Source organism: Leptopilina heterotoma, unplaced genomic scaffold, assembly GCF_015476425.1.
Source record: "Leptopilina heterotoma isolate Lh14 unplaced genomic scaffold, ASM1547642v1 Lhet_52, whole genome shotgun sequence".
Taxonomy (NCBI): Eukaryota; Metazoa; Arthropoda; class Insecta; order Hymenoptera; family Figitidae; genus Leptopilina; species Leptopilina heterotoma.
In genome coordinates, this window is record NW_025111114.1 from 4472353 (window position 1) to 4497468 (window position 25116).

The window sequence follows — 25116 nt, forward strand, 5'->3', positions numbered from 1 at the left end:
AGATGAATTTTGACAAGAATTGAATTCTTTCCAAAAATTTCTTTAATTTTTTTGAATACAATCGATTTTGTTATTAATTGTAAATAATAATTTTACTATTAAATTTCATTAAAATTATTGATAGAAAATTAAATTCTTTTGAACAATTTTATTAGAGTTTTTTGTAAATAATTAATTTCTTTGAAAGAATTTTTTTCCTTATTTATAAAAAAAATTAATTGAATTTTTTTAAGAAATTTTATTAAAATTGTATTGAAAATAATTTGTATTGAATTATTTCAAAAAACATTATTAAAATTTTTTTTAAAAATTTAATTCTTTCATGAAATTTTATTAAAATTTTGTATTAAAAATAATTGAATTTTTGCGAAGAATTTTACTATTTATAAAAATAATTGAATTCTTACGAAAAATTTTCATATTTATGAAAATAATTGAATTCTTGCGAAGAATTTTATTAAAATTTTTGAAATTAAGAAACAAGAATAATTAATTAGAAAATTAGTTAATAATTGAATTTTTTTAGTTTGAATCTAAAATTATTGAAAAATTCATATTTGAAAATAAAATTTTGTTATTTTTAATAATGATGACAAATTGAATATAATATAAATAAGAAATAAATACTGATAAAAAAATAAGTAAACGAGAAATAAGTACAGATAAAAGTACAAAATTGTTAAAAACTTAATTTATTTTTTTTTTTCGTTTATTATTAATCTTACAATTAGAGCAGAAACCAATTTTAAGTTCATTTTATTATGGTTTCTATGAAAATTTATTACAATCCTACGCTGTAAAATTCTTTTCACAACGACTTAATTAGGGAAATTAATATTAACTAGCTAATAGAATCCAAGAGTTCGATAAAACTTCGACATTTACCTTTGAGGATTTTTGTGGCTTCGACAAAAAGAACTGAAGACGGAAGTGCACCGACAGATTCGATGGTAACTGTAATCAAATTAAATTAATTGTAAAAATTATAATAATAATTGTGATTGTGACGCGTTGACAAAAATAAAAACCTAAGAAGCATAAATAGATTATGTTCGTAATTTTTTAAGTAAAAATACAGAATTTTGCTTCCTAGGTACTTTTTTTTTGAAGCGGCACTAAATTAAGAAATGAAAATAATTTTCCAGTATACTAACAAATAAAATGATTCGGTTCTCTTTCGAGTGAAACGCAATCTTTCAAATCCTCGTGACGTTCAACATTACGAGAACAACTGTCGTATCGCGAATTTATCACTTGAGCCTCTTTTCCGCCTCCTTCTGTTTTCACTAATTCGATAACTCCTGGACTGAAGCATTTCTTCAATTTTTCTGCCTTCTCGTCTTTCACTGTTTTTAGCAACGTAATTCTGGGCAATAATCGATAAAATGCAGTTGCTGAAAAAAAATAAAAATCAGGCAAAGAAAAAAAGAAAAAAGTATAAGAATATAATAAAGGACAAAGAAAAAAGAGAAAGCAAAAGAATAAAAGTAAATTATTAAGAAATTAATTGATACTAATTACATATAATAAGTAATTATTAGTTATTAATAAATTAATAAACTAATACGTACAGACGGGAGAAAATTTTGCGTGATCCCTGCCGATGCCTTTGACCGCATGCATAAAAATGTGCATTTCATGACCAGGATTCAATACATTTAATAAAATGTCCTTGTCAATTACTCCAACTTGTTCCTCGCCTCCCGGATAAATTTCGCATTGTTTTCCAATTGGCACCCATTTTATATCATTACTGTAAACTGAAATAATTCATTTAATTGAAATTTTATTTAATTTAATTTTACGAAACAAACAATCTAATGTAATAACAAAAATACTAAATAAAAAAAATATTTTCAGGGTTGCCACAAATATTTAACTATGTTTTTCCCTGATTTCCAGACAAAATTTTGACTTTTTCCCCTCACTCGAAAGAATATTCTGATTTACTGTAAAAATGATTAGATACTCAAAAAAATGTTCTAATACTTTTATTTGCAAATTTCTGTAAAAGTAAAAATTTTCATACACACCAATAACTTCTTTTTTCAATAAAAATATTTAATCATTATTATTTTTCCATAGGAATTAAAATTCTTCGCAAGAATTCAATTATTTTTAAAAGTACTAAAATTTATCAAAGAATTCAATTATTTAAAAAATGTAATAAAATCCGTTGCAAGAATTCAATTATTTTCATAAATAGATAATAAATCGATTATTCGGAAATTCATTTTTAAAGCAATTTTTATTAGAAAATTCCACGAAAATTCAATTATTTAAATTCAAAAATAAATAATTTATTGAATAATTAAATGTTAAAATTGAATTCTCATAAAGAATTTTATCAACAAATTTCTAAATAATTGAATTATTTTGACGAATTTTAATAAAATTTTAAAGAATTATTACATTTTTCTTTTAAATAATTTTTTTAAAAAATCAATTATTAAACTTTTTCAAATAAAATAAATTCTACAGAATTGTTAGTTAAAAGTATGAAAAATTCAAATTTTCAAACATTTTATTTTAAAACCTTTTCAAAATTTAATTATTTCTAAAAATTCACGCTATAAAGCTTTTAATATTCAATTTTATCTAAAATTTTAACTAAAATTAATATTTAAATCAATTTTTATTAGAATATTCTACGAAAATTCAATTATTTAAATTCAAAAATAAATAATACATTTATTAAATAATTGAATGTTTCTTGAAATTGAATTCTCATAATTTATTGAATTTTATCAATAAATTTTTAAACAATTGAATTCTCATAAAGAATGCGATGAGTTTTATTATTTATGAAAATTAATAAATTCCTAAGAACAGTTTTATTAATTTATGAAAATAATTAAATTATTGGGAAGAAATTTATAAAAAAATTTGCAAATAATTGAAACCCTGGGAAATTTTTATTATTTATGAAAATAATTAAATGTTTGCGTAGAATTTTATTAAAATTTCTTTAAAAATAATTGAATTTTAGCGAAAAATTTTGCAGGTTTCTAAAGATAATTGAAATCATGACGAGAAATTATTTTTAATTTTTGAAAATAATTTAATTTCTGAAAAGAATTTTATTACCTCTTGTAAATAATTTTATTCTTTTGATTAATATTGTTGTTTATGAAAATAATTGGATTTTGTAGAAAATTTTATTAAAATTCTTGAAAACAATTGAATTTCTGTAAAATTTTAATTATTTATGAAAATAGTTAAATGTTTGTGTAGAATTTTATTAAGATTTTTTTTATTAATTGAATTTTTTTGGAAAATTTTTGAAACTAATTAAAATTTTCCAAAGAATTTTATTAAAGTTTTTGCAAATAATTAAATTTCGGAGAAGAATTCTATTATTTATAAAAATAATTGAATCACTGAAAAGAATTTTATTAATTTATGAAAATAATTGAATTTTGGAGAAGGATTTTATTAAAATATTTGTAAATAATTGAATTTTTGAGAAGAGTTTTATTATTTATAAAGATAATTGAAATGTTTTTTTAACATAATTGAATATCTGCAATCATTTGTAACTTCTCCAAAATTCAATTTTTTTAAAAAGTATTTTTGACTAAAATTCTTCTATAAATTCAATATTTTTAATTTTTAATATTTAATTAAATATAGGATTTTAAAACATGTAATTAATTTCAGAAGAATTTGAATTACTAAAATTTTTCAAAAATCTAAGTTCTTTAAAATTTCTAATTAAAACCTTTTGAAGTTGAAATGAAAATTTTAAACACAACTCTTTTAAAATTCAATTAATTTTGTAATATTTAGTCAAATTATTCATTAAATAATTTCTAAGTAATAATTTATGTTAGTTCTTCAAGATGTCCTGTGTCAATGGTGAATAATAGTATATAAATAAATAAAACTTAAAATCCAAAATATGTAAAATTATAATAAAAGAAAAATTTACCCACCCTTGTGATTAATGTACATTTCTTCAAGTCTTCTCGATTCTTTAGAAGCTTGTTTATTGTGCGAACAGGAAATTTTCAACTCGTACCTCAAAGTATCGTGTTCACTCACTTCGTCGTCTTTGTTTCCTTCGTTTGATGGATAGTCGAATAATCTAGGATCAGCTCGTAGTGGAACGAGTCCAAGTCTATTAGGAAAAATAATCTTTCTTTCTCTCCCAAAAAAGGAACATTGTATTTAATAGAAAAAGAAAATAATTTACTTTACCTGTGAGCCAATACTTCCTCCTGCATTATACTATTATAATTCATAATAAAAACTTTCTCAATTGCCATCGATGGCACTTCGCTTATAAGAATTCTGCGAATTGCATTCGCCAAAGAAGTTTGACATCCAATTAAATCAAATTCTAATTCCATTTGATTGTCTGATTCCTTGACTATTTTAATCTTGAAATTCTGAAAGAAAACATTTACTTGTTTTTTTCAAACACAAATGGGTTAAAGTAAATAAATTAATTACTTTCAATTAAATATTTAAAACAACCGAGAGATAATAATTAACTTAATAACTAATTAAATATATATTAAAATCAAAAGTAATTTTGTTTCGAAAACAACGTGTGCGGCTTACCTCTTTAAAAATTCTTAAACTCCAAGGCTCTTCAAGATTCTACAAACAAAAATAAATTTATAAACCGGAAAAAAATTAACTATACTAAAATTAATTATACAATTGGTATTTACGTTAATAACACCGTGTTCTTCCATTTGAATTCTCGATTCCCGAGATTTCTTGAATTTTGAAGCCATTATTTTTAAGGTTAGAATTGCCAAAACTTAGTATATTAGAGAATTAAAAAGTATCGGCTTGAGAACGTTTAATTTCCTATGACTTTATTTATTTCTGTAATATTTATAAAACAAATTTCATTTAAATTATAAAGATAATTAATGTATTATTATATAAATTCAGAAATAAACAAACTTTTTAGTACACGTGTTTTTTTGCACTTGTTTACAATTCTTCCATGACGTTTCACAGCAGTACAGGGCCTTTTGTACTTTATAAATCTCTTTTATTATTAAACTATTTTTTAGTTTCACCTTAAACAGAATCTAATTGACAGTTTAATATAACATTGCAATGATAAAATTAGTTAATAATTATTAAATTAAATAATTAGAGTGAAAAAAGCGTTAGTTCCGGGTAAAAATGTCGATATAAAAAATGACCATTAAATACACCTTTACGTTTTCAAGTACTCTCATTGGTCTGTTGAGTCCCCGCGCAAATTTGAATGGAGCAATGAGAGCGATAGTTTCAATGAGAGAAAAGGCGAATGGCGAATCACATGGATAATTCTGGAAATATGCACTGCTTGTGTATAGACCTTTATTGAGTTGTACCAGTGTTGGGTAGGTAAAGTACCTTAATTAAGTTTAGATTAAGGCCGAAGTCTTGTATAATTATTAAATAGCATAATAATTATTATTTTAGTAAATTATTATTTAAAACAATCTTTTTTTTATTTAAAACAATTTATTTTAAATAATTTATTTAATTTAATTTCAATAAAATATTTAATTTTTTAAATAACTAAATTATTCAAAAATAATTTTTAAATAGCATAATAATTAATAACAATTTTAGATAATTATAATTTAAATTTATTTTATTTATTTCGAATATTTTGCAAATTTTTATTTTCTTAACAACTCTGCAAGGCACTCAAGGTGTGAACGCGCCTTTATAGAAGGTGCGAAAATGCGAATATGAAATAAGCTTAAGGTTGCATAAGAAACTACAGAACCCTGCTTTATCTACATCAAGGATGGGAAGTTGCAAAATACAAAAACAAAAACGTCGTCTGCTATCATCTACTAGAGCTGCCAGGTACCCTCACCAAACGCAACTGCGCTTGCGCGACAAAAATGCTTCTATTTGTAGAATAAAACTTGTCCATCTAAAGTACTTTATATGTTTAAATATAAAACGTTTTAAAAATGCGCGGTTCATTTCGCCAATAAGATCATTTTTGTAGTGCAAGCTAAGTTGATTTGGTAAGGGTACTTCTGATTAGAAGGTAATTTTGTAAAAGGAGAAATTGAAATTGTTAAAAAAAAAGTTTAAAATTAAAGTGAAATGTTGAATCAAGTTAAAATGTTTTGAAAAAATTAAAATTTTAAAAATTACACCGTTAAACTGAAACTAAATTATAAGTAAAAAAGAGAAAAATGATTTAAATTTAAAGAAATAAATGTCTTTTACAAAATTACCTCCCCTCCTATTATTGATTATTTTAATTTATAAAAAAAAACACAAATGTGCTTTTGTTTTTATAAAAAATTTGAAAAATTCAAACAATAATCAATAAAAGAAGTAGCATGTTTTTTAATTTCTTAAAAAACCTGGTATGCCTTTTTACAGGCTGGTTCGGATCTCAAGAGATCCCCGGTATGTACAATGGCAAAAAGCCATCACCACCAGGACCGAATAATGTTTTGTTAAATTATTTCCGCAATTAAGCAGTATATTGTCCATCGTAGAAATTTGTATTTCCGGTTGTCGAGGTTCCTCCTTTTCATTGTCCTTTAAGAGATTTACTTAGTGCTGAAAAAGAGAAAATAATTACAAATTAATTAAATTTTTTAATATTTTTCATAAAAAAAACTATTTTTTAACTATAAATTTTAAAAACTTACATTTAAAAATGAATGTTGAAAGTGATGGGAAAAATTATTTCTGCAATTCTGCAGCCTCATGTTCAATGTCATCATTCTTCATCCGAAATAGATGGTGATTTTTTATGGAATCCTTTGGTATGATTTTCTCTTGAACAAGTGCAAGATTAAGAATATTACGCCCTGCATTTACATCTCTTTCCCACGTTGTTTTGCATTTCGCACAATAAGTGTATCGATGGGGACTCTTGGATATTTTAAGTGGTCTCACACAGCGACTACACATTTTTGTTGTATTAAACTCATTTACTTTCACGACTTGCAATTTATCTTTTCCTAATTCTTCTGATCTTTGGAAAAGAGTTTGTTGAATACGTTTCAAAGGAGCTTTAGTGTATCCCTTGATAAAATTAGGTATTTCTGCTCCACCAATAGCAACGAAACAGGGTTTCTTCCTTGTATCACCTACTATCCAATTTACAAGTTGATCAACTTGTCGTTTGTGCGCCGAATATTGATCTATTTTTAAACGCGTTACGGATCTTTTTTGATGAAGTGATTGGAAATTTTGTAAAAGATGTATTCTATATTTTGTTATGCGATGGCGATCTCGAGGATTAGTCATGCAAAAATTTTCCATCAATGGATCCTCAGCAAGTTGCTTGTAATATTTTTGCATGTCTATACCTTTTTTCTTCATTAATTCTCTTCTTCTGTAGTCGCCCATCTGCCATCTCATCATCCAACTACCAATGTAAATAGCTGAATCCTTTTTTACATTAGTGGTTGGATTAGGATCGTTTTCCCTACTGACGCCAGCCAGAGTCGCCCTCGCACCAGGATCAAAACCACAAAATTTTTTGTAACTTCCAACTTTCTTCTTTGATTGCACAACATCATGTTTTGTGGGTAAATCAAAAATTACTGACACGTCCACACCATTTGTCGTTATTGTACCAGAAAATTTACCACCATTCTTTAATTTTTTTCGACCTCTTTGGATTGATTTAAAGTTGAACATTGAATTCCACCTTTCTTCATTGTTCATTTCTCTTAAGCGCTTCATTTCATCGTCCATCTTATCAACTGCTCTTTGAAGATGATCCTTATTCGTTCCTGATTTTCTTTTCTTTTTTTGTAAAATTGCCTTTTTTTCTTTAATTTCTTGAATAACAGTTGCCGTTTGCAATTCTTTTAAAGCAGTATTTGTATAAACCACATGCTTCACGCCTAATGAAATTTGTGGAATTAACGTGAAATTCTTCTTCTTTTTATCATGAAATTCTTGTTGAATCATAATGAAAAATGGCAAAAATTTATGCCATTCTTCATCTTTTGTCAATTTTGTAAAGTCCAATTTTCTTCTATCATTATCACCCTTTTTCAGTAGTAAATCAGTAGGGAATCCTTTCACTTGACATTCATTTTTTTGCAGCAGGAGATTTAAAGCAGCAACAGATTGTTTATAAAATGAAGGCCTTCTTTTTCGAAATTTCTTTTTTTCCTTATTCTTCTCTTTTTCTTCTTCTTCTTCCTTATTCTTCTCTTTTTCTTCTTCTTCTTTTTCCTTATTCTTCTCTTTTTCTTCTTCTTTTTCCTTTTTCGATTTTTTTCTTCGCCTTCTTGGCCTTTTTTTATAATAGACTTTATCGCAATGTTTGAGATATTTTTCCTGTCGAACATATCTTTCATCGCAGTAGTCTGATGTTTTTTTTTCTCGCATTTCATCTGGAAATTGTTTTCGAGATTTTTGAAATTCTTTTCTTTGTTCATTTTTAATGCTATTTTTAAAACTCCTAATTTTTATTTTTTCATCATTATCATTTTTGATACGGTAAACTGAACAAATTTCTTGAATTTCATCTACTTCCATATGATTTTTTTCTTCGTCTTCAATTTCCATTAATAGCTGCAAATATCTTCTTAATCGTGATGCTGCATGCGTCGTGAAATTTGTTTTAAAGTTTCGATTCAACACTAAAGCTGCCTCCTGAATTATTGCCGTTCTATGTTCTCCGTCATAAAGTGGAATGTCATTCCTTAATTCTTTATATTCGTTGACCATTGTATTTATTTTCGCATCCTGTTCAGTTATTTTACGTTGAGCATTTACTTTCTGCTTTAATGATATTAAAAATGGCAGAAAGTCGGGACCATTGTTGGTCCATTTCTCCAACAATGATGGGCAATTTTCAACATTTTCAACATTCGTTTCTTCATATAGGCCGAATAATGCCATTGTTGTTGCCTCATACATCATTGATGAAACAACCTTTGCATCTTCTTCAATTCGATTTTTAATGTTTGCTGATTTACATAATTTTCCCAAACAAACTTTTACCGTATGCTTTTCTGTTCCCATTAATTCCAATCTTCTTCTCACTTTATGATGCAACGGTTTATCAATATTTTCATTATCCAAAGTAATTGACTTTCTTTTTCTGTTTGAAGAAACACCAATTGTAGATTTCTCGACACTGTATTTCTTTCGTTTTGAAGAGGGGCCAGCACCACTTTCAATTGATGAGTCAACACCTATAATTGGAAGAAATGAAAATTTTATTAATTTTATATTGAGAGAGATTAAGAAAATATAAAAGAAGAAAAAAGAATACAAAATTTTACCATCTCTTTTTGAAGTTGATGTTGAATGGGAAAATTTAGCTTCTTGCTTTTTCGATTTCTCTACTTTTGAAGAAGTGATTTTTAAATCAGGTCCAGTTGATGACGATAATGATAATGATGTTTCTGTTGGTACACGGTTAACTGAACACGGTGACAGCTTTTCAGGAGAATCACTTGGTACTGAAAAAGAAAAAAAGGAATTAAATAAATTAAAATTTTTAAATTGTTATTTTAATAAAATATTTTTAAAATGTACCCAGGTGAAAATGATTCATCGTACGAATCATTTTTTCCTTGGTTAATTATTAAAAACTTACATTTCAAACTTAATCTTTGACTATGAAATACTAGAAGAAAATAATTTTAAAAAACTTACATTTTAAACTCAATCTTTCACTACAAGAGAAAAATTGTTTCTCCGGAATTCCAGATTTTAGATCTTCAGTCTTTCCAATCGAACTGACACACACTTCTTCGCGAGATCTGGTTGGTGCTGAAAAATGAAAAGAAGGAATCAAATAAATAAAAAATAATAATTTTTTAATTTAAATCAAATACTTGAAGAAAATAATTTTAAAAAACTTACATTTTAATCTGAATATTCCACTCGAGCGAAAAGTTTTCTTCTCTGCTTTTCGAGGTTCAGCCTGCACAGTCTTTGGAGTTGATGACGATGAAGAAAATGTCAAATTTTCGTCAGATTTTTGTGTCTGTGAGTTTCCGTAGAAGAATCTAGTAGAATGTCCTTCACGAGATTCATTTGTTGCTGAAAAAATAGAGAATAAACAAATAAATTAAAATTGTTAACTTTACATGTAAATACAAATATTTTTAAAATACATCTGTTAAACACTAACATTTTAAACTCAATCTTTCACTAGAAGAGAAAAATTGTTTCTCCGGAATTCCAGATTTTAGATCTTCAGTCTTTCCAATCGAACTGGTAGACATTTCTTCGCGAGATCTAGTTGGTGCTGAAAATTAAAAAGAAACAAAAGAATTAAAATTAAAAAATTCCTCAATTTAAATCAAATACTTGAAGAAAATAATTTTAAAAAACTTACATTTTAATCTGAATATTCCACTCGAGCGAAAAGTTTTCTTCTCTGCTTTTCGAGGTTCAGCCTGCACAGTCTTTGGAGTTGATGACGATGAAGAAAATGTCAAATTTTCGTCAGATTTTTGTGTCTGTGAGTTTCCGTAGAAGAATCTAGTAGAATGTCCTTCACGAGATTCATTTGTTGCTGAAAAAATAGAGAATAAACAAATAAATTAAAATTGTTAACTTTACATGTAAATACAAATATTTTTAAAATACATCTGTTAAACACTAACATTTTAAACTCAATCTTTCACTGGAAGTAAAAGATTGTTTCTCCGGAATTCCAGCTTTCACATTTTCAGTCTTTCCAATTGAACTGTTAGACATTTCTTCGCGAGATCTAGTTGGTGCTGAAAATTAAAAAGAAACAAAAGAATTAAAATTAAAAAATTCCTCAATTTAAATCAAATACTTGAAGAAAATAATTTTAAAAAACTTACATTTTAATCTGAATATTCCACTCGAGCGAAAAGTTTTCTTCTCTGCTTTTCGAGGTTCAGCCTGCACAGTCTTTGGAGTTGATGACGATGAAGAAAATGTCAAATTTTCGTCAGATTTTTGTGTCTGTGAGTTTCCGTAGAAGAATCTAGTAGAATGTCCTTCACGAGATTCATTTGTTGCTGAAAAAATAGAGAATAAACAAATAAATTAAAATTGTTAACTTTACATGTAAATACAAATATTTTTAAAATACATCTGTTAAACACTAACATTTTAAACTCAATCTTTCACTGGAAGTAAAAGATTGTTTCTCCGGAATTCCAGCTTTCACATTTTCAGTCTTTCCAATTGAACTGTTAGACATTTCTTCGCGAGATCTAGTTGGTGCTGAAAATTAAAAAGAAACAAAAGAATTAAAATTTAAAAATTCCTCAATTTAAATCAAATACTTGAAGAAAATAATTTTAATTACATTTTAATCTGAATATTCCACTCGAGCGAAAAGTTTTCTTCTCTGCTTTTCGAGGTTCAGCCTGCTCAGTCTTTGGAGTTGATGACGATGAAGAAAATGTCAAATTTTCGTCAGATTTTTGTGACTGTGAGTTTCCGTAGAAGAATCTAGTAGAATGTCCTTCACGAGATTCATTTGTTGCTGAAAAAATAGAGAATAAACAAATAAATTAAAATTGTTAACTTTACATGTAAATACAAATATTTTTAAAATACATCTGTTAAACACTAACATTTTAGACTCAATCTTTCACTAGAAGAGAAAAATTGTTTCTCCGGAATTCCAGATTTTAGATCTTCAGTCTTTCCAATCGAACTGGTAGACATTTCTTCGCGAGATCTAGTTGGTGCTGAAAATTAAAAAGAAACAAAAGAATTAAAATTAAAAAATTCCTCAATTTAAATCAAATACTTGAAGAAAATAATTTTAAAAAACTTACATTTTAATCTGAATATTCCACTCGAGCGAAAAGTTTTCTTCTCTGCTTTTCGAGGTTCAGCCTGCACAGTCTTTGGAGTTGATGACGATGAAGAAAATGTCAAATTTTCGTCAGATTTTTGTGTCTGTGAGTTTCCGTAGAAGAATCTAGTAGAATGTCCTTCACGAGATTCATTTGTTGCTGAAAAAATAGAGAATAAACAAATAAATTAAAATTGTTAACTTTACATGTAAATACAAATATTTTTAAAATACATCTGTTAAACACTAACATTTTAAACTCAATTGTTGTTTTCTCTTCATTATGTCAACACAGTAGATACTGGTACATGAATTTCTGTAAAAAAAAATTTGTTAAAAAGACAAAATAATAAGGGTGCAATCTAATGGCATCGTTTTGCGTTGGGTTTTGTAATTAGGCTATTTGGGTATTTTTTTAAAATTTTAGCAACTACAAGCAACTACTTGTGTTAATATATATATATATATATATATATTTTTTAAATTTCCATTAAATTAAATTCACAAATTATTAGAGATCAAGCAACTATTTACAAAAATTATAATAAAATTCTTTAAAACGAAATTCAATTAGTAGTTTAAAAAAAATCTTTGAAATTCAATTATATTGTCTTGAAATTAGAAAATAATCAATTATTTGAGAAAATCATTTTCAAAAAGATGAATTATTTAACAAAATTTTCATTAAAATAATTATAGTTTTGATAGAAATTTGAAAAAAGTCTGCATAATATTATGTAGAGAATAAATAATTTATAAAGTTTCTAAAATGAATTCTTTTAATAGTCAAGTTACAAAAAGCAAAGCAAATAACGATGCCATGGGACTGCACTCGGGGACTTATTTTATCAACGATTATTTAATAAACTGTCGAATAACGTTAAAAATTAAATGTACACACGATAATTAAACGATTTATGTAACAATCGGGATTAATTGAAAAGAAAAAATTACTTATTAGCCGCTTTTTGAGTGTAACAATTTTTTAATGCCTCATCAGAACAAGAAGTATTTATTCATTACTTTAAAAACGAAATTAACCCGCGTGATATTGTTATTAATGAATAGAGAAAAGAAAACACGTATGTACATAAAATTTCAAAAAATTTAACGTTATCCGTATGCCCTAACGATGGGTCTATCGTTAAAAATTGTATTCGTTGCCGTAAAACAGCTTTAGTCTTTTCAGTATGCCTTTAAAAGGCTTTGCCGTAATACAGCTTTAGTCTTTTCGGTATGCCTTAATAAGGCTTCGCCGTAATACAGCTTTACGTCCGTTTGCCTTAAAAAGGCTTTGCCGTAATACAGCTGTACGTCGGTTTGCCTTAATAAGGGCTTTGCTGTAATACAGCTTTACGTCCGTCTGCCTTAATAAAGCTTTGCCGTAATACAGCTTTACGTCCGTTTGCCTTAATAAGGCTTTGCTGTAATACAGCTTTACGTCCGTTTGCCGTAATACAGCTTTACGTCCGTCTGCCTTAATAAGGCTTTGCTGTAATACAGCTTTACATCCGTCTGCCTTAATAAGGCTTTGCTGTAATACAGCTTTACGTCCGTTTGCCTTAATAAGGCTTTGCTGTAATACAGCTTTACGTCCGTCTGCCTTAATAAGGCTTTGCTGTAATACAGCTTTACGTCCGTCTGCCTTAATAAGGCTTTGCTGTAATACAGCTTTACGTCCGTTTGCCTTAATAAGGCTTTGCTGTAATACAGCTTTACATCCGTCTGCCTTAATAAGGCTTTGCTGTAATACAGCTTTACGTCCGTTTGCCTTAATAAGGCTTTGCTGTAATACAGCTTAAATTCGTCTGCCTTAACAAGGCTTTGCTGTAATACAGCTTTACGTCCGTTTGCCTTAATAAGGCTTTGCTGTAATACAGCTTTACGTCCGTCTGCCTTAATAAGGCTTTGCTGTAATACAGCTTTACGTCCGTCTGCCTTAATAAGGCTTTGCTGTAATACAGCTTTACGTCCGTTTGCCTTAATAAGGCTTTGCTGTAATACAGCTTTACATCCGTCTGCCTTAATAAGGCTTTGCTGTAATACAGCTTTACGTCCGTTTGCCTTAATAAGGCTTTGCTGTAATACAGCTTAAATTCGTCTGCCTTAACAAGGCTTTGCTGTAATACAGCTTTACGTCCGTCTGCCTTAATAAGGCTTTGCTGTAATACAGCTTTACGTCCGTTTGCCTTAATAAGGCTTTGCTGTAATACAGCTTAAGTTCGTCTGCCTTAACAAGGCTTTGCTGTAATACAGCTTTACGTCCGTTTGCCTTAATAAGGCTTTGCTGTAATACAGCTTAAGTTCGTCTGCCTTAACAAGGCTTTGGTACTATTGCTTACCTGTAACACAGTTGAGCTTGAAGTGCCAGTCTCGTCTCGGGCGCCTGCTTATATACCCGTGTCCCCACCACTTCGAGCGTCCCCACCAGTGCGCGCTTGTACTACTAGCGCCGTGGTGAATGTACAAACTATTTCAAGCATATTTTCGGTAACTCGTACCACGAGTCGATAATGCAGAAAGTGAAATTACCTATAGTTGTGTCAAATTTCAAAATAAAGAATTTGTTTGTAAAGCAGTTTTTTTATTACAAAAAAAATTTATTGAAATTTATGTTTATCTATATAAATCTTGATAATCACACAAATTTATATTAAAGGTATATTGAAATTGTTTTTATTTTTTAGGTTAAAAATTCCAACCATACGTCAAGTCATAATAAATTTGACACATACCATAAGGGAACGAGCGACACCAGTTCGGAAAATTAATTAGGATAAATATTGTCTTGGAATTTTATTTTGAGGTTAGTTTTAATGTTTAATTATTGTTTATAGTAATAAATAGGTATATTTTTTTCTCTTATTTTTAACTCTATATGTAGGCTTCTCATGGAAACATTGTTTTATTGAAATTTTTTTTTAAATTTAAAATTAACCTTAGAAGAATAGAAAATGTTGACAAAGAAATTACGAGTAAGAAAAAATTTTTTTTTACTCTAAGAAAACATACTTAATATAATTTTTAGTTTCTCTATTTTGATTAATTGTTATTTATTTTGTTTATAGGTTCAAGTATTTAACGATGGGAATTTGTAACTGACAAGAGTGCGCAATTAATCAATGTCGGAAGATTGAGAAATAAAGATGTCTTCAAATTTACGTTCTCACATTAATTTACATAGTGAATGAAAAATTAGTACTCCAATTACAGATTTATTGATAATTTTTATTTATTCTAATTTATTATTACATTTAGTAAATTATTTTAATTGTTTTCTAGGAAAAGAATTGGATAATAATTTTTGTCTCATTGAATCGTGGGGGAAAAGAAATGAGAAGTTGGATTCTTCTTTTGTTTCTTTTATTCGTAGAAAAATATGATTAAAAGTCAATTTTTTCAAACCGTGTGATAAGGATGTGGTGGAGAAAAGGATTTCTTTTATATACTTTGAAGAGTAAAAAGGCTTGCTGAAAGAGAAACGTGCGCAGTTAATATTAATTCTTCGTAATGGAAAACAAGCAATAAACATGCAATAAAATTAAAAATTCATTTTCATTTTGAATATTTTTTTATTTTTTTTTTCTTTATCTCTCTGGTGTTTTTAGTTCAAGTTACCTTCTCTTTTTTTTTTTGTCTTTCGAATGCATTTCGAATTTTTCATATTAAGTTAATTTTATTTTTCAATTACTTAAAGAACATTTTGTGCGTGATTATTTTTTGAGAATAAAAATTGTTTATGTTTCGTGTTTAGAAGAATATAAACATTTTGTTTATTATTCAATTATACAAATCACATATAAAGCTTCTTTTATTAATTTTTTTCTCGATTTTCTCATATATCAACGTTAAAAATCGCTCAAATCGGCTTCATTACTAGAATCCAGTGGTGGAATTGGCGGTGGTACATTTTCAAATTCCGGAGCAATCTACAATATAGAAATCTGATAGAAATGTATTAGAATACAATGAAAATGAAAAAAATTATTTAACAAATAATTACCTGAATAAAATTATTCAAATTCGTCTCGGAATTTAATTTGAAATCGTTTTTCGTGTCTTCGTTGTCTTCTTTTAAAGATGATGATGATGATGATAATCTCTCTGTTTCCTGTAATTGACTATTTTTCTCATGCATTTTCTTTTTATCACTCGATTCTTCCTCACATTCATCGCTATTCAGTACTTTTAAAGTTATGTCCTGTTTTTAAAAAATTATAAATTTTATTAAAATTATTATTAATTAAATAATAATTAATAATAATATTAATAAATTAATTCTTTACTTTTTTCTTTCTAAACTTTTTTATAATTTTTCTTTTCAAATATTTTCAATTTTAAAATTAATGCATTGAAAATCATCGAATTGTTGCAAAGAATTTTATCAAAAAATTTGATAATTAAAAATTATTTCAAAGAATTTTATTATTCAGAAAAATAACTGAATTCTCGCAGTGAATTTTATTATTTAGAAAAATAACTAAATTTTCGCAGAGAATTTTATTAAAATTTAAAAAAAACTAATTGAATTCTTTTGAAGAATTTCTTTGAATTTTTTTTAAACTAATGAAGCTTTTTTAATAATTTTAATTGAAAATTTAAAATTAATTAAAATAGCAATTGGATTTTATGAAGAAGAATTTTATTAAAATTGTATTGAAAATAATTGGATTTCTGCAAAGAATTATACTATTTATAAAAATAATTGAAATGTTTCGAAGAATTTATTAAAATTTTAGAAAATAAATTAATTTTTTGTTAATATTTGAAAATTTAAATTCTTTCGAGGAATTCTATTAAAATTGTTTTAAAAAGAATTGAATTTCTGCAAAGAATTGTACTATTTATAAAAATATAATTGAAATGTTTCAAAGAATTTATTAAAATTTAAAGAAATGAATAAATTGTTATGAAGAATTTTATAGAAATATTTGAAAATAATGAAATTTTTTCGAGAAATTCAATTAAAGTTATTTCAAAAATTATTAAATTTCTTTTAAGAATTTTATTATTTTTTTGAAAAGAATTGAATTCTTTCAATTTTTTTGACGAATATATTTAAAAATTGCCTTGAAAATAATTTAATATCTATATCGAATTTTTTAAAAATATTTAGAGAATAATTGAATTATTTTTAGAGAATTTTAAATTCTTGTTGAAATTGAATTTTATGGAAATTTTATATTTTCTGAAATTGTAATATTTAATCGTTTTTAATACAATATTAATAAAATTAATTTTATAAATGTATTCAATTTTTAAAAAGAATTTTATTATTATTTTAAAGAAAAATTCAATTATTTTCTAAAATTTTAATAAATCCTTTGAAACAAATTAATTATTTTTATAAATTGTAAAATCTTTGCAAAAATAATGAAATTTTTTAGAGAAATTCAATTAAAGTTGTTTCGAAAATAATTGAATATTCATCACAAGAATTTTATTATTTTTTCAAAATAATTGAATTCCTTCAATTTTTTTGACGAATATATATTTATAAATTGCCTTGAAAGTGATTTAATTGTTATATAGAATTTTAATATTTATAAAATTAATTGAATTCTTGCCAAGAATTTTACTATTTATAAAAATAATTGAATTTTTTCTAAGGATTTATTAAAATTTTAGAAAAAAATTGAATTTTTTCGAAATGTGTTGAAATTTGTTTTAAAAATTGAATTCTTTCAAGGAATTCAATTAAAAATGTTTTGAAAATAATTGAATTTTTATATATATATATATATATATATATATATATATTATATATATATATATATTATATATATATATATATATATATATATATATATATATATATATATATATATATATATATATATATATATATATATATATATATATATATATATATATATATATATATATATATATATATATATAATATATATTATATATTATATATATAATAATATATTATATTATATTATAAATAATTATAATTATAAATATATATATATATATATATATATATATATTTATATATATTTTTATATATTTATATATATATTTTTTTTTTTTATTTTTTTATTTTTATTTATATTTATATATTATATTATAAATAATTGAATTTATATATATATATATATATATATATATATATATATATATATATATATATATATATATATATATATATATATATATATATATATATATATATATATATATATATATATTATAATATTATAATATATAATATATAATATAATATTATTATATTAATATAATATATATTTTTATTTATTAATATTTTAATATTAATTCAAGTTCGCCCTCTCTTAAAATTAAATTGTACCTAACCTGGGACGTGACAAGATCATTTTTGTAGCGCAAGCGCAGTTGCGTTTGGTGAGGGTACCTGGCAGCACTGTCATCTACGTGGACTTGTTGTCATAAGTCAAATTATTACAACAATAGAAAAATTACTTACTATGCTTATTATAACGAGTTATTTGTTTAGTTTTAATCTGTAAATATAATAAGTGGAAAAAAGGAAGAGAAAACTTTCAATTTATAGTCAACTTATCTTAAAAATGCTTTAAACGTCATTTTAAAATATAAGCATTGTTCTGATAGGTGGCAAAGGCTGAAAGAAGAAATATATCAATTTTTAAACAATTGCTTGTATTTTTTGAATTAATTTAGATTAAGGTAAAAGATGCATCAGGTCGGAAGTTTAATTGACTTTGCTGAAAACTGCTGGAAAGGTATTTTAGCTGAAGTTTCAGAAGCTGCTGTCTACATAGATCATGCAGCAGCTGAATGTTTTCATTGGTATTCCGGCGATAAAGCATATCTTAGCTTCAAAAATGCGGGGGCATTATCTGTTCACGAATTGTCTTTATTTAATTTAAAGGTAATAGATGTAAATTTAATTTCAATTTTCTTTGAAAATGGCAATTTTACTCTCGTAAAACCATTATTGAAATTTAACATCATTTAGTAATTTATCATTTAATAGTTTCCTTTCTTTTTTTTTATTTTTACAGTTTATAAAAGCGAAGGAAACAAAAAAAGCTGTAGTAATTTCAACTTCGGCAGAATCATCATTTTACAATGAGACACTGAAATTAATTTTAGAGAAAAATCATTTTTCCAAATGCATTATATTTTGCTCGGTACACACGAGTGTTTTGGATTATAATACAATTTTTCCCCGTGAAGGCAAAATTAATTACGATGAATTACAGCAACAAAACCAAAGATGGATCGATGGAAAATACGAAACAGAGGTCTCGCTAAGAAAAATGATTCTATTTTCTTAATTATTTTTATATTACAATGTAAATAAGTATTTTATTACAAAATTTAAGGAATGTGATTCTTTTCAGGTTGGAGAATCAAGTGTAACCATAATTTATTCACCAATTTTCACCGCATCTTTAAATGATTCCGTATTTTTGACACCACCATTTGGAAATATGATGCCACCAATTGATGAAAATTCACTTCTTCATTATGAAAATGATGTGGAATATTTTGCCAGTTCTATGCATAGTTTATTTTCAAATTTAAATGTCAAAGAGGATGTTTATTCAATGGGTAGACTGAGTAATATTGTTGCTGAAAAATTGGCAACATTGCCTGCAGCAATAAACAGACGTAAGGTAATAAATTTACAGGAATGTGTAATGAATTTAGGAAGTGGATTTAAAATATTAATCTAATTCAGAGTTGCCACAGGTCAGGGAATTCATGGAAAAGTCAGGGATTTTTATTAAAAGTACAGGAAAAAAATTAAAAACTTTGAAAATTTGATAAAATTTTGGAAAAATAAATTTTTGAGAAAAGTGTCCCCCACCTCTTAAATCCTATAGAAAAATTTTAATGATTAAATATTTATTTAAAAAGGAAGTTATTGATGAAATCGAATAATTTTGCAATTAAAGAAATTCGTAAATAATTGTAAAAGAACATTTTTTTTAACTATCTAATAATTTTTAGAGTGAATCAGAATATTCTTCAGGGTCAGGAAAAAGTGAAAATTTTGTCTGTAAATCAGGGAAAAGTCAGGAAAAACAAAATTTAATTTTTTGGCAACCCTGTAATTTCATAATTAATAAAATCAACAAAAGAAAATCTTCTTTTTTTGATTTTATTTTACAAATATACAACAAATTTAATAAATTAGTTAAACATTATATTAACAGCAAATTTCTGATGAACGAACTGTTTCTTTTATTCTATTGGATAGAACATTAGATTTATGTACTGCCTGCTCTTATAATACCGAATCATTGTTAGGCAGAATTCTTTGCACTTTACCGCATTTAAATCATCATAATAATGACATTGCTGTCAATATGTCACCTTTTTGTCATGAAGGAGAGGTAAGAATTGAAAAAAATATTTTTTTAAACTAAATTAAATTGAATTTAAACTAAATTATTTGGTTTCTTTTAATAAAAAAGTTTTAACAATATTAATTGTATTTTTTAACACTTTTTTAGGAATGTTTGTCATCCTTCATGGTACCGGGTTGTCTGGCTACAAACGAAACGAATGTTTTGGATTTATTGCTTCATAAAAAGCAGAAAGATTTGCTTTTGGCGTTTAATAAAATGTTGAATGACATGAGTACAGTTAATGAAAGTCCAATAAAGACAAAATTAGCAACTCGAGTATCGGCTCATAGTTTGGAAAAATTGGTTCATAAATTTCGCAATTCAGAGAATATTGAAAATCTAACTCGATCGAGCAAAACACTTCAAGTAAAATAAATATAAATTTTAATAAAATAATAAAAATACTAATTAAATTTAAATAATGAAATATTTTTCATGAGTATTTATCAAAGTAAAAAATTTTACTCTTAGATTATTATTGCTGCTATTCAAGCCTTGAAATCGGATAAAACGGCACAATTGGAATTATTAGTGAGTTTCGAAAAGTTGATTCTTCAAAATTTGGCAATTAGTCGCGATGCATCCAGCATTGTTGCTCAGGTAATTTTCATTTTTTTTTTTCAATTACAATTTACTTTTTAATTTACAGTCAACTATATTAATCTCCGTATTCTTTCATTCATTAATTCATTCATTCATTCAAATATTATTTGATATAATTATTATTTGGTTATATAATGAAATTTACAGTTTAAAGAAAAATAGTATTGTAATTATTACAGTTGAGCAATATTATACAATCGCGATCATCAAGAGGATTGACAATGGATAATTTATTGGTTCTTTTAATTCACGTTTATTCGATGGTTGGAAATGATATTAATTTTCCACCACAACAGGAAGAACAATTGAGAAATTCATTAGCCGATGCTATTTTTGAAGATATGGAAAAATGCAATCAAGTCGAATCCAGTGAGGATTTATCAGTTTATCATCAAACTTTAATTCTTCTCAGTTTTGGTAAGTTTTCCTTGTTTTTCCGAAAATGAGAAAAAAGCTAAATTTGATTAATTATTTTATTTTTCCATATTAGGTATTTCTGATGCTGAAGTAATGAAGAAAACTTCCAAACAAATTGCCACCCACATAATGGATTTATTCCATGCGATTGCAAGTCAACGACATATTTTACAGAATTACAAGTAATTCAATTTATTATTATTATGCAAATTACAAAATTTGTTATTTTCAAATTTTAATTGTTGAATAATTTCATAATCAAAATTTAAAAAATTCACTTATTAAGTAAAAAATTAATTATATATTATTGTTTCTATTCTCAAAAATTTTAATATAATTCTTTGCAAGAATTCAATTATTTTTTAAATAGTAAAGTCTTTGCAAACATTCAATTATTCAAATTTTTTACTTCTCGTTTCCTTCTGGTTATTTAAAATCTTTTTTTCTGTAAAGTTGATTAAAAAATTCATTAATTTCAAAACTTTTAATAAATTTCTTGATAAATATTCAAATATCTTCTTTAAAACTTCAGAAAATTCAATTATAATTCCAAAATTCAATTATTTAAAAAATAAATAAAGTAAAATTCTAAAATTGAGTTAATCTCAAAAATTCAATTATTTTCAAAATTTTTAAGAAATTTTTTGTAAAATATAAATTATATTCTATAAAAATTTAATTATGTTAATTTTTTAATAAAATTCTTAAAAAATTAAATTTCATTTTATAGAATTTAAAAACTAATTTATTAGAATTTCAAGTACAATTTCTTTAAAGAGTTCAGCTGTATTAAAAAATTTTGATTAAATTCTTTGCAAAATTTCAATTATTTTCATAAATAATACATTCTTTGGAAAAATTCGAATTATTTTTTTAAATATTAAAACTCTTTATAGGAATTCAATTATTTTGAATACAATTTTAATAAAATTTCAAGAAAAGATTCAATTAAATTTTTTAATATTTTTAATAAAAAATTTTTGAAAGAATTGAATTATTTTCTAAACTTCTAATAAATTCTTGGAAACAATTCAATTATTTATTATATAAAATTTTAATAAACTTCAATTAATGAAATATTTAATTATAATTTTTAATAGACACGATTATTTAAAATTTTTTTTTTAAATTCTTTGTTTAATTGAATTAGTTTTCACAATTTCTAATTAAAATTATTTAAGAACTAAATTATTTTGAAAAAACAAAAAATAATTCTTTAAAAGAATTGAATTATTTAGAAAAACTCTAATAAAATTGTTTAAAAGAGTTTAATTTTCTATTAATAATTTTAATAGTAAAATAATATTAATGGCAATAAATAATAAAATTCTTCAAAGGAATTCAATTATTTTCAAAAATTCTGATAAAATTCTTCGAAAGAATTCAATTATTTTTAATAAAATTTCTCTAAAGAATCCAATTATTTTCAAAATTTTGTAATAAATTTCTTTCAAAACATTCAATTATTTTCAATTATTTTTATAAATTGTAAAATTCTTTTCATAAACAACAACTAAAACTTCGAACTACGATCAGATTACCGGAATACTACGATTATTAATATAGATTATTATTTGTGACGCGCTCCTAAGAAGAACACCCAAGATTTATTTCTAAATTTATTTCCAGATCAATTATATGCAAATCAAGTAAGCAGGAAATGGCAAAAGGAGTTGGTCTCGTCGAAAGGCTTGTTACGGATCTAATTGATTCAAATAAACCGGAAATTCCCGATCTACAGTGCAATACTTTTTCTCTACTCTCAACCAGTTTTAAGTAAGTTATTAAAATGCAAAATCTGATTTTTTAAATTCAGAATTTTCTTTATGAATAATCGAAATTATTAACAATTTTTTATAGCCTTCTAATGAAGGGTAGAATGAAACACCCTTCGGACAGTGCATTAATTATAATCTACATTCTCGGAGGAATAACACCAGACGAAGCAAGAATCGTTCAAGAAAAAACGTCTTCACTTTCTAATCATCCAAAAATAATACTTAGCGGCTCGAGATTACTAAATCCATTGGACGTACTCGAAAAAATTCTCTTAAGCAATTTAAGCGCGAGTCTAAGTTAAAATATGTACAATATTTGTCAAATGTGAAAATTAATTATGATTTCGAAAAAAATTTATTTAAGCGCTAGTCTAATTTAAAATACAATTTTTTTTCAATATTCAAATTAAAATTTTTAATTATAAAAAAATTATTTTTATTTAGAAAAAAAGAAAAACTAAAATTCTTTGTCAAAAGTGAATACTTTCATGACTGGTGAAATAAAGAAGAGGCGAAATGTTGTCAACTTTTTAAAATTATTATTAAACACGTACATATATATTGTTCCTAACAATGAGGAAAATATTTTACGTTTAATTGATTTAATTTTTGTGTTTGTATCTGATAAGGTTGCTAATTTTCTTGTATAATTTATAATATACATATACATATATATATAAATTCGCAATGCTTATAAAATAATACTAAATTATTACATAAGATCTGTACAATGATTGTTACATTAATTAATGACTTAAATATTTAATATATTTTTACATATACTATATCATCTTACACTTGATATACACAACATGTCTGTAATATTATGTATTAAATGTATAATATTATACGATATAGAATTATATAATATATATTATATAATATACGTATGTATTATTATAAAATTTAATAATATTACGTATTTTATTTATAAAAAGTTTAAGATATTTTTTTATACAATTGCAAAATTTAAATTTAAATTAACTAGATAAGAAGTGTTTTACCAACCAATGTACAATCTACATTTTTTTTTTTATTAAAATTTTACACTTCGCAAACAGCGATTTTCTCTTTCTATTTTTCGCACTTTAAAAATTTCTTTCCATCTAACATATTCTATATTCTTTTTTTTTTGTATAAAAAATTCAAATGGAACTTTTATTTTAAAAACTAATTATTTTCTGAAACTGGTACTTTGATTTTCAAAAATAAATCTTTTATGTTTATAATAAAAGCTCCATACATTTTTTTCATTCTGTTACAAAGACAAATTTTACGTCGAATAACGATATTTTTGTTATTTTATTAAAAAAAAAAAATTAATCCTGAAATGAAATGAAAAAATTATTTTTTTTATTTCGTAAGAAAAAAATTGTCTGTAAAACTTTAGGAATATATTTTTAATTCTTAATTTCTTTATTAAAAAAAAATGTTCGGAGCTTTTTTAAATATCTAGAAAATATTCAATAAAATACAATTTCTATAGAAATTTCTGTGCCACATTTAACCAGTGATAATAATAAAAATACTGTAACAAATAGTAATTATACAACTATAGACACAATATTATAGAATTTAAAAGTCAGGAGAAAAATATAAAAAAAAATTGGTGTTCAATTACAGTGAGTAAACTTATATTAAACTCTTAAATTCTTAATTAAATATTTAAAAAATCTACTATACAATTCATTATTTTACTTAAAAATAATGGATTTGACATTTACTCGAGAGTTTTCTTTTATCACTTGGCTAAAACGAAAAAAAAATTAGAAAACTATCCGAGGAATGTACATTAGTATACGAATCGTGTTTCTTTTTTTTCTGTTTGGCACGTTCTAATTCGTGAGCCATATAAACATTTTAATTACTTAAAAAAAATATGTAAACAATAATATAATAATATGTAATTATACAATAATTATCAATATAATAATTGTACATATAATTATCGTCTGCGATTGCACATAAGTTTTGTAAATAAAAATTATGATGCGCTAAAAGATCTTTTCTTTTTAATACTGCTTATTTAAAGTGATATAAAAATTCTTTTATATGAACACATTTGAAAAATTTTTTCTACATAGCAGCATGCGGTAAAACACTTAATAATTTAATCGGCACTTGATTTTTTTTTTTTTTGCCTATGGAGCAATTTTTTGTAACAAATGCGGATAAATAAAAAATCTGCAATCGAATT

At 24.8% G+C, this 25116-nt stretch overlaps 4 protein-coding genes and 1 long non-coding RNA gene across 6 annotated transcripts; 2 read left to right on the top strand and 3 right to left on the bottom strand.

Moving 5' to 3' along the window:
- Nucleotides 1–669: 669 nt before the first annotated feature.
- LOC122508098 (DNA-directed RNA polymerases I and III subunit RPAC1-like) lies at nucleotides 670–5173 on the bottom strand. Its single transcript, XM_043621208.1, has 8 exons — nucleotides 4921–5173; nucleotides 4680–4839; nucleotides 4567–4605; nucleotides 4201–4391; nucleotides 3936–4120; nucleotides 1572–1760; nucleotides 1155–1394; nucleotides 670–954 (listed from the first exon to the last, which is right to left on the bottom strand). The coding sequence occupies exons 2-8, from the start codon at nucleotides 4743–4745 to the stop codon at nucleotides 842–844; spliced, it is 1023 nt and encodes a 340-aa protein (XP_043477143.1). The 5' UTR covers nucleotides 4746–4839; nucleotides 4921–5173; the 3' UTR covers nucleotides 670–841.
- A 1045-nt stretch (nucleotides 5174–6218) lies between these two features.
- On the bottom strand, nucleotides 6219–11040 carry LOC122507932 (tubulin glycylase 3C-like). The gene is made up of 10 exons (XM_043620945.1): nucleotides 11022–11040; nucleotides 10785–10964; nucleotides 10578–10694; nucleotides 10307–10486; nucleotides 10100–10216; nucleotides 9829–10008; nucleotides 9619–9735; nucleotides 9243–9422; nucleotides 6639–9152; nucleotides 6219–6546 (listed from the first exon to the last, which is right to left on the bottom strand). The coding sequence occupies exons 1-9, from the start codon at nucleotides 11038–11040 to the stop codon at nucleotides 6673–6675; spliced, it is 3570 nt and encodes a 1189-aa protein (XP_043476880.1). The 3' UTR covers nucleotides 6219–6546; nucleotides 6639–6672.
- LOC122507933 lies at nucleotides 11029–12037 on the bottom strand. The gene is made up of 5 exons (XM_043620946.1): nucleotides 12007–12037; nucleotides 11736–11915; nucleotides 11529–11645; nucleotides 11258–11437; nucleotides 11029–11172 (listed from the first exon to the last, which is right to left on the bottom strand). The coding sequence occupies exons 1-5, from the start codon at nucleotides 12035–12037 to the stop codon at nucleotides 11051–11053; spliced, it is 630 nt and encodes a 209-aa protein (XP_043476881.1). The 3' UTR covers nucleotides 11029–11050.
- Nucleotides 12038–14013: 1976 nt separating this feature from the next.
- LOC122508044 lies at nucleotides 14014–15703 on the top strand. The gene is made up of 3 exons (XR_006302188.1): nucleotides 14014–14245; nucleotides 14443–14561; nucleotides 14824–15703. It is a non-coding gene; the product is annotated as an uncharacterized LOC122508044 (long non-coding RNA).
- Nucleotides 15704–18112: 2409 nt separating this feature from the next.
- Nucleotides 18113–23685, top strand: LOC122508045 (sec1 family domain-containing protein 2-like). 2 transcript variants are annotated; one of them, XM_043621117.1, is made up of 11 exons: nucleotides 18121–18245; nucleotides 18422–18632; nucleotides 18766–19008; nucleotides 19108–19383; nucleotides 19927–20106; nucleotides 20227–20487; nucleotides 20593–20721; nucleotides 20904–21141; nucleotides 21215–21323; nucleotides 22771–22917; nucleotides 23002–23685. In XM_043621117.1, the coding sequence occupies exons 2-11, from the start codon at nucleotides 18435–18437 to the stop codon at nucleotides 23219–23221; spliced, it is 2001 nt and encodes a 666-aa protein (XP_043477052.1). In that variant the 5' UTR covers nucleotides 18121–18245; nucleotides 18422–18434; the 3' UTR covers nucleotides 23222–23685. The 2 variants fall into 2 exon arrangements, with proteins under 2 accessions (XP_043477051.1, XP_043477052.1); XM_043621116.1 differs by having other exon boundaries at nucleotides 18113–18632.
- Nucleotides 23686–25116: the final 1431 nt, after the last annotated feature.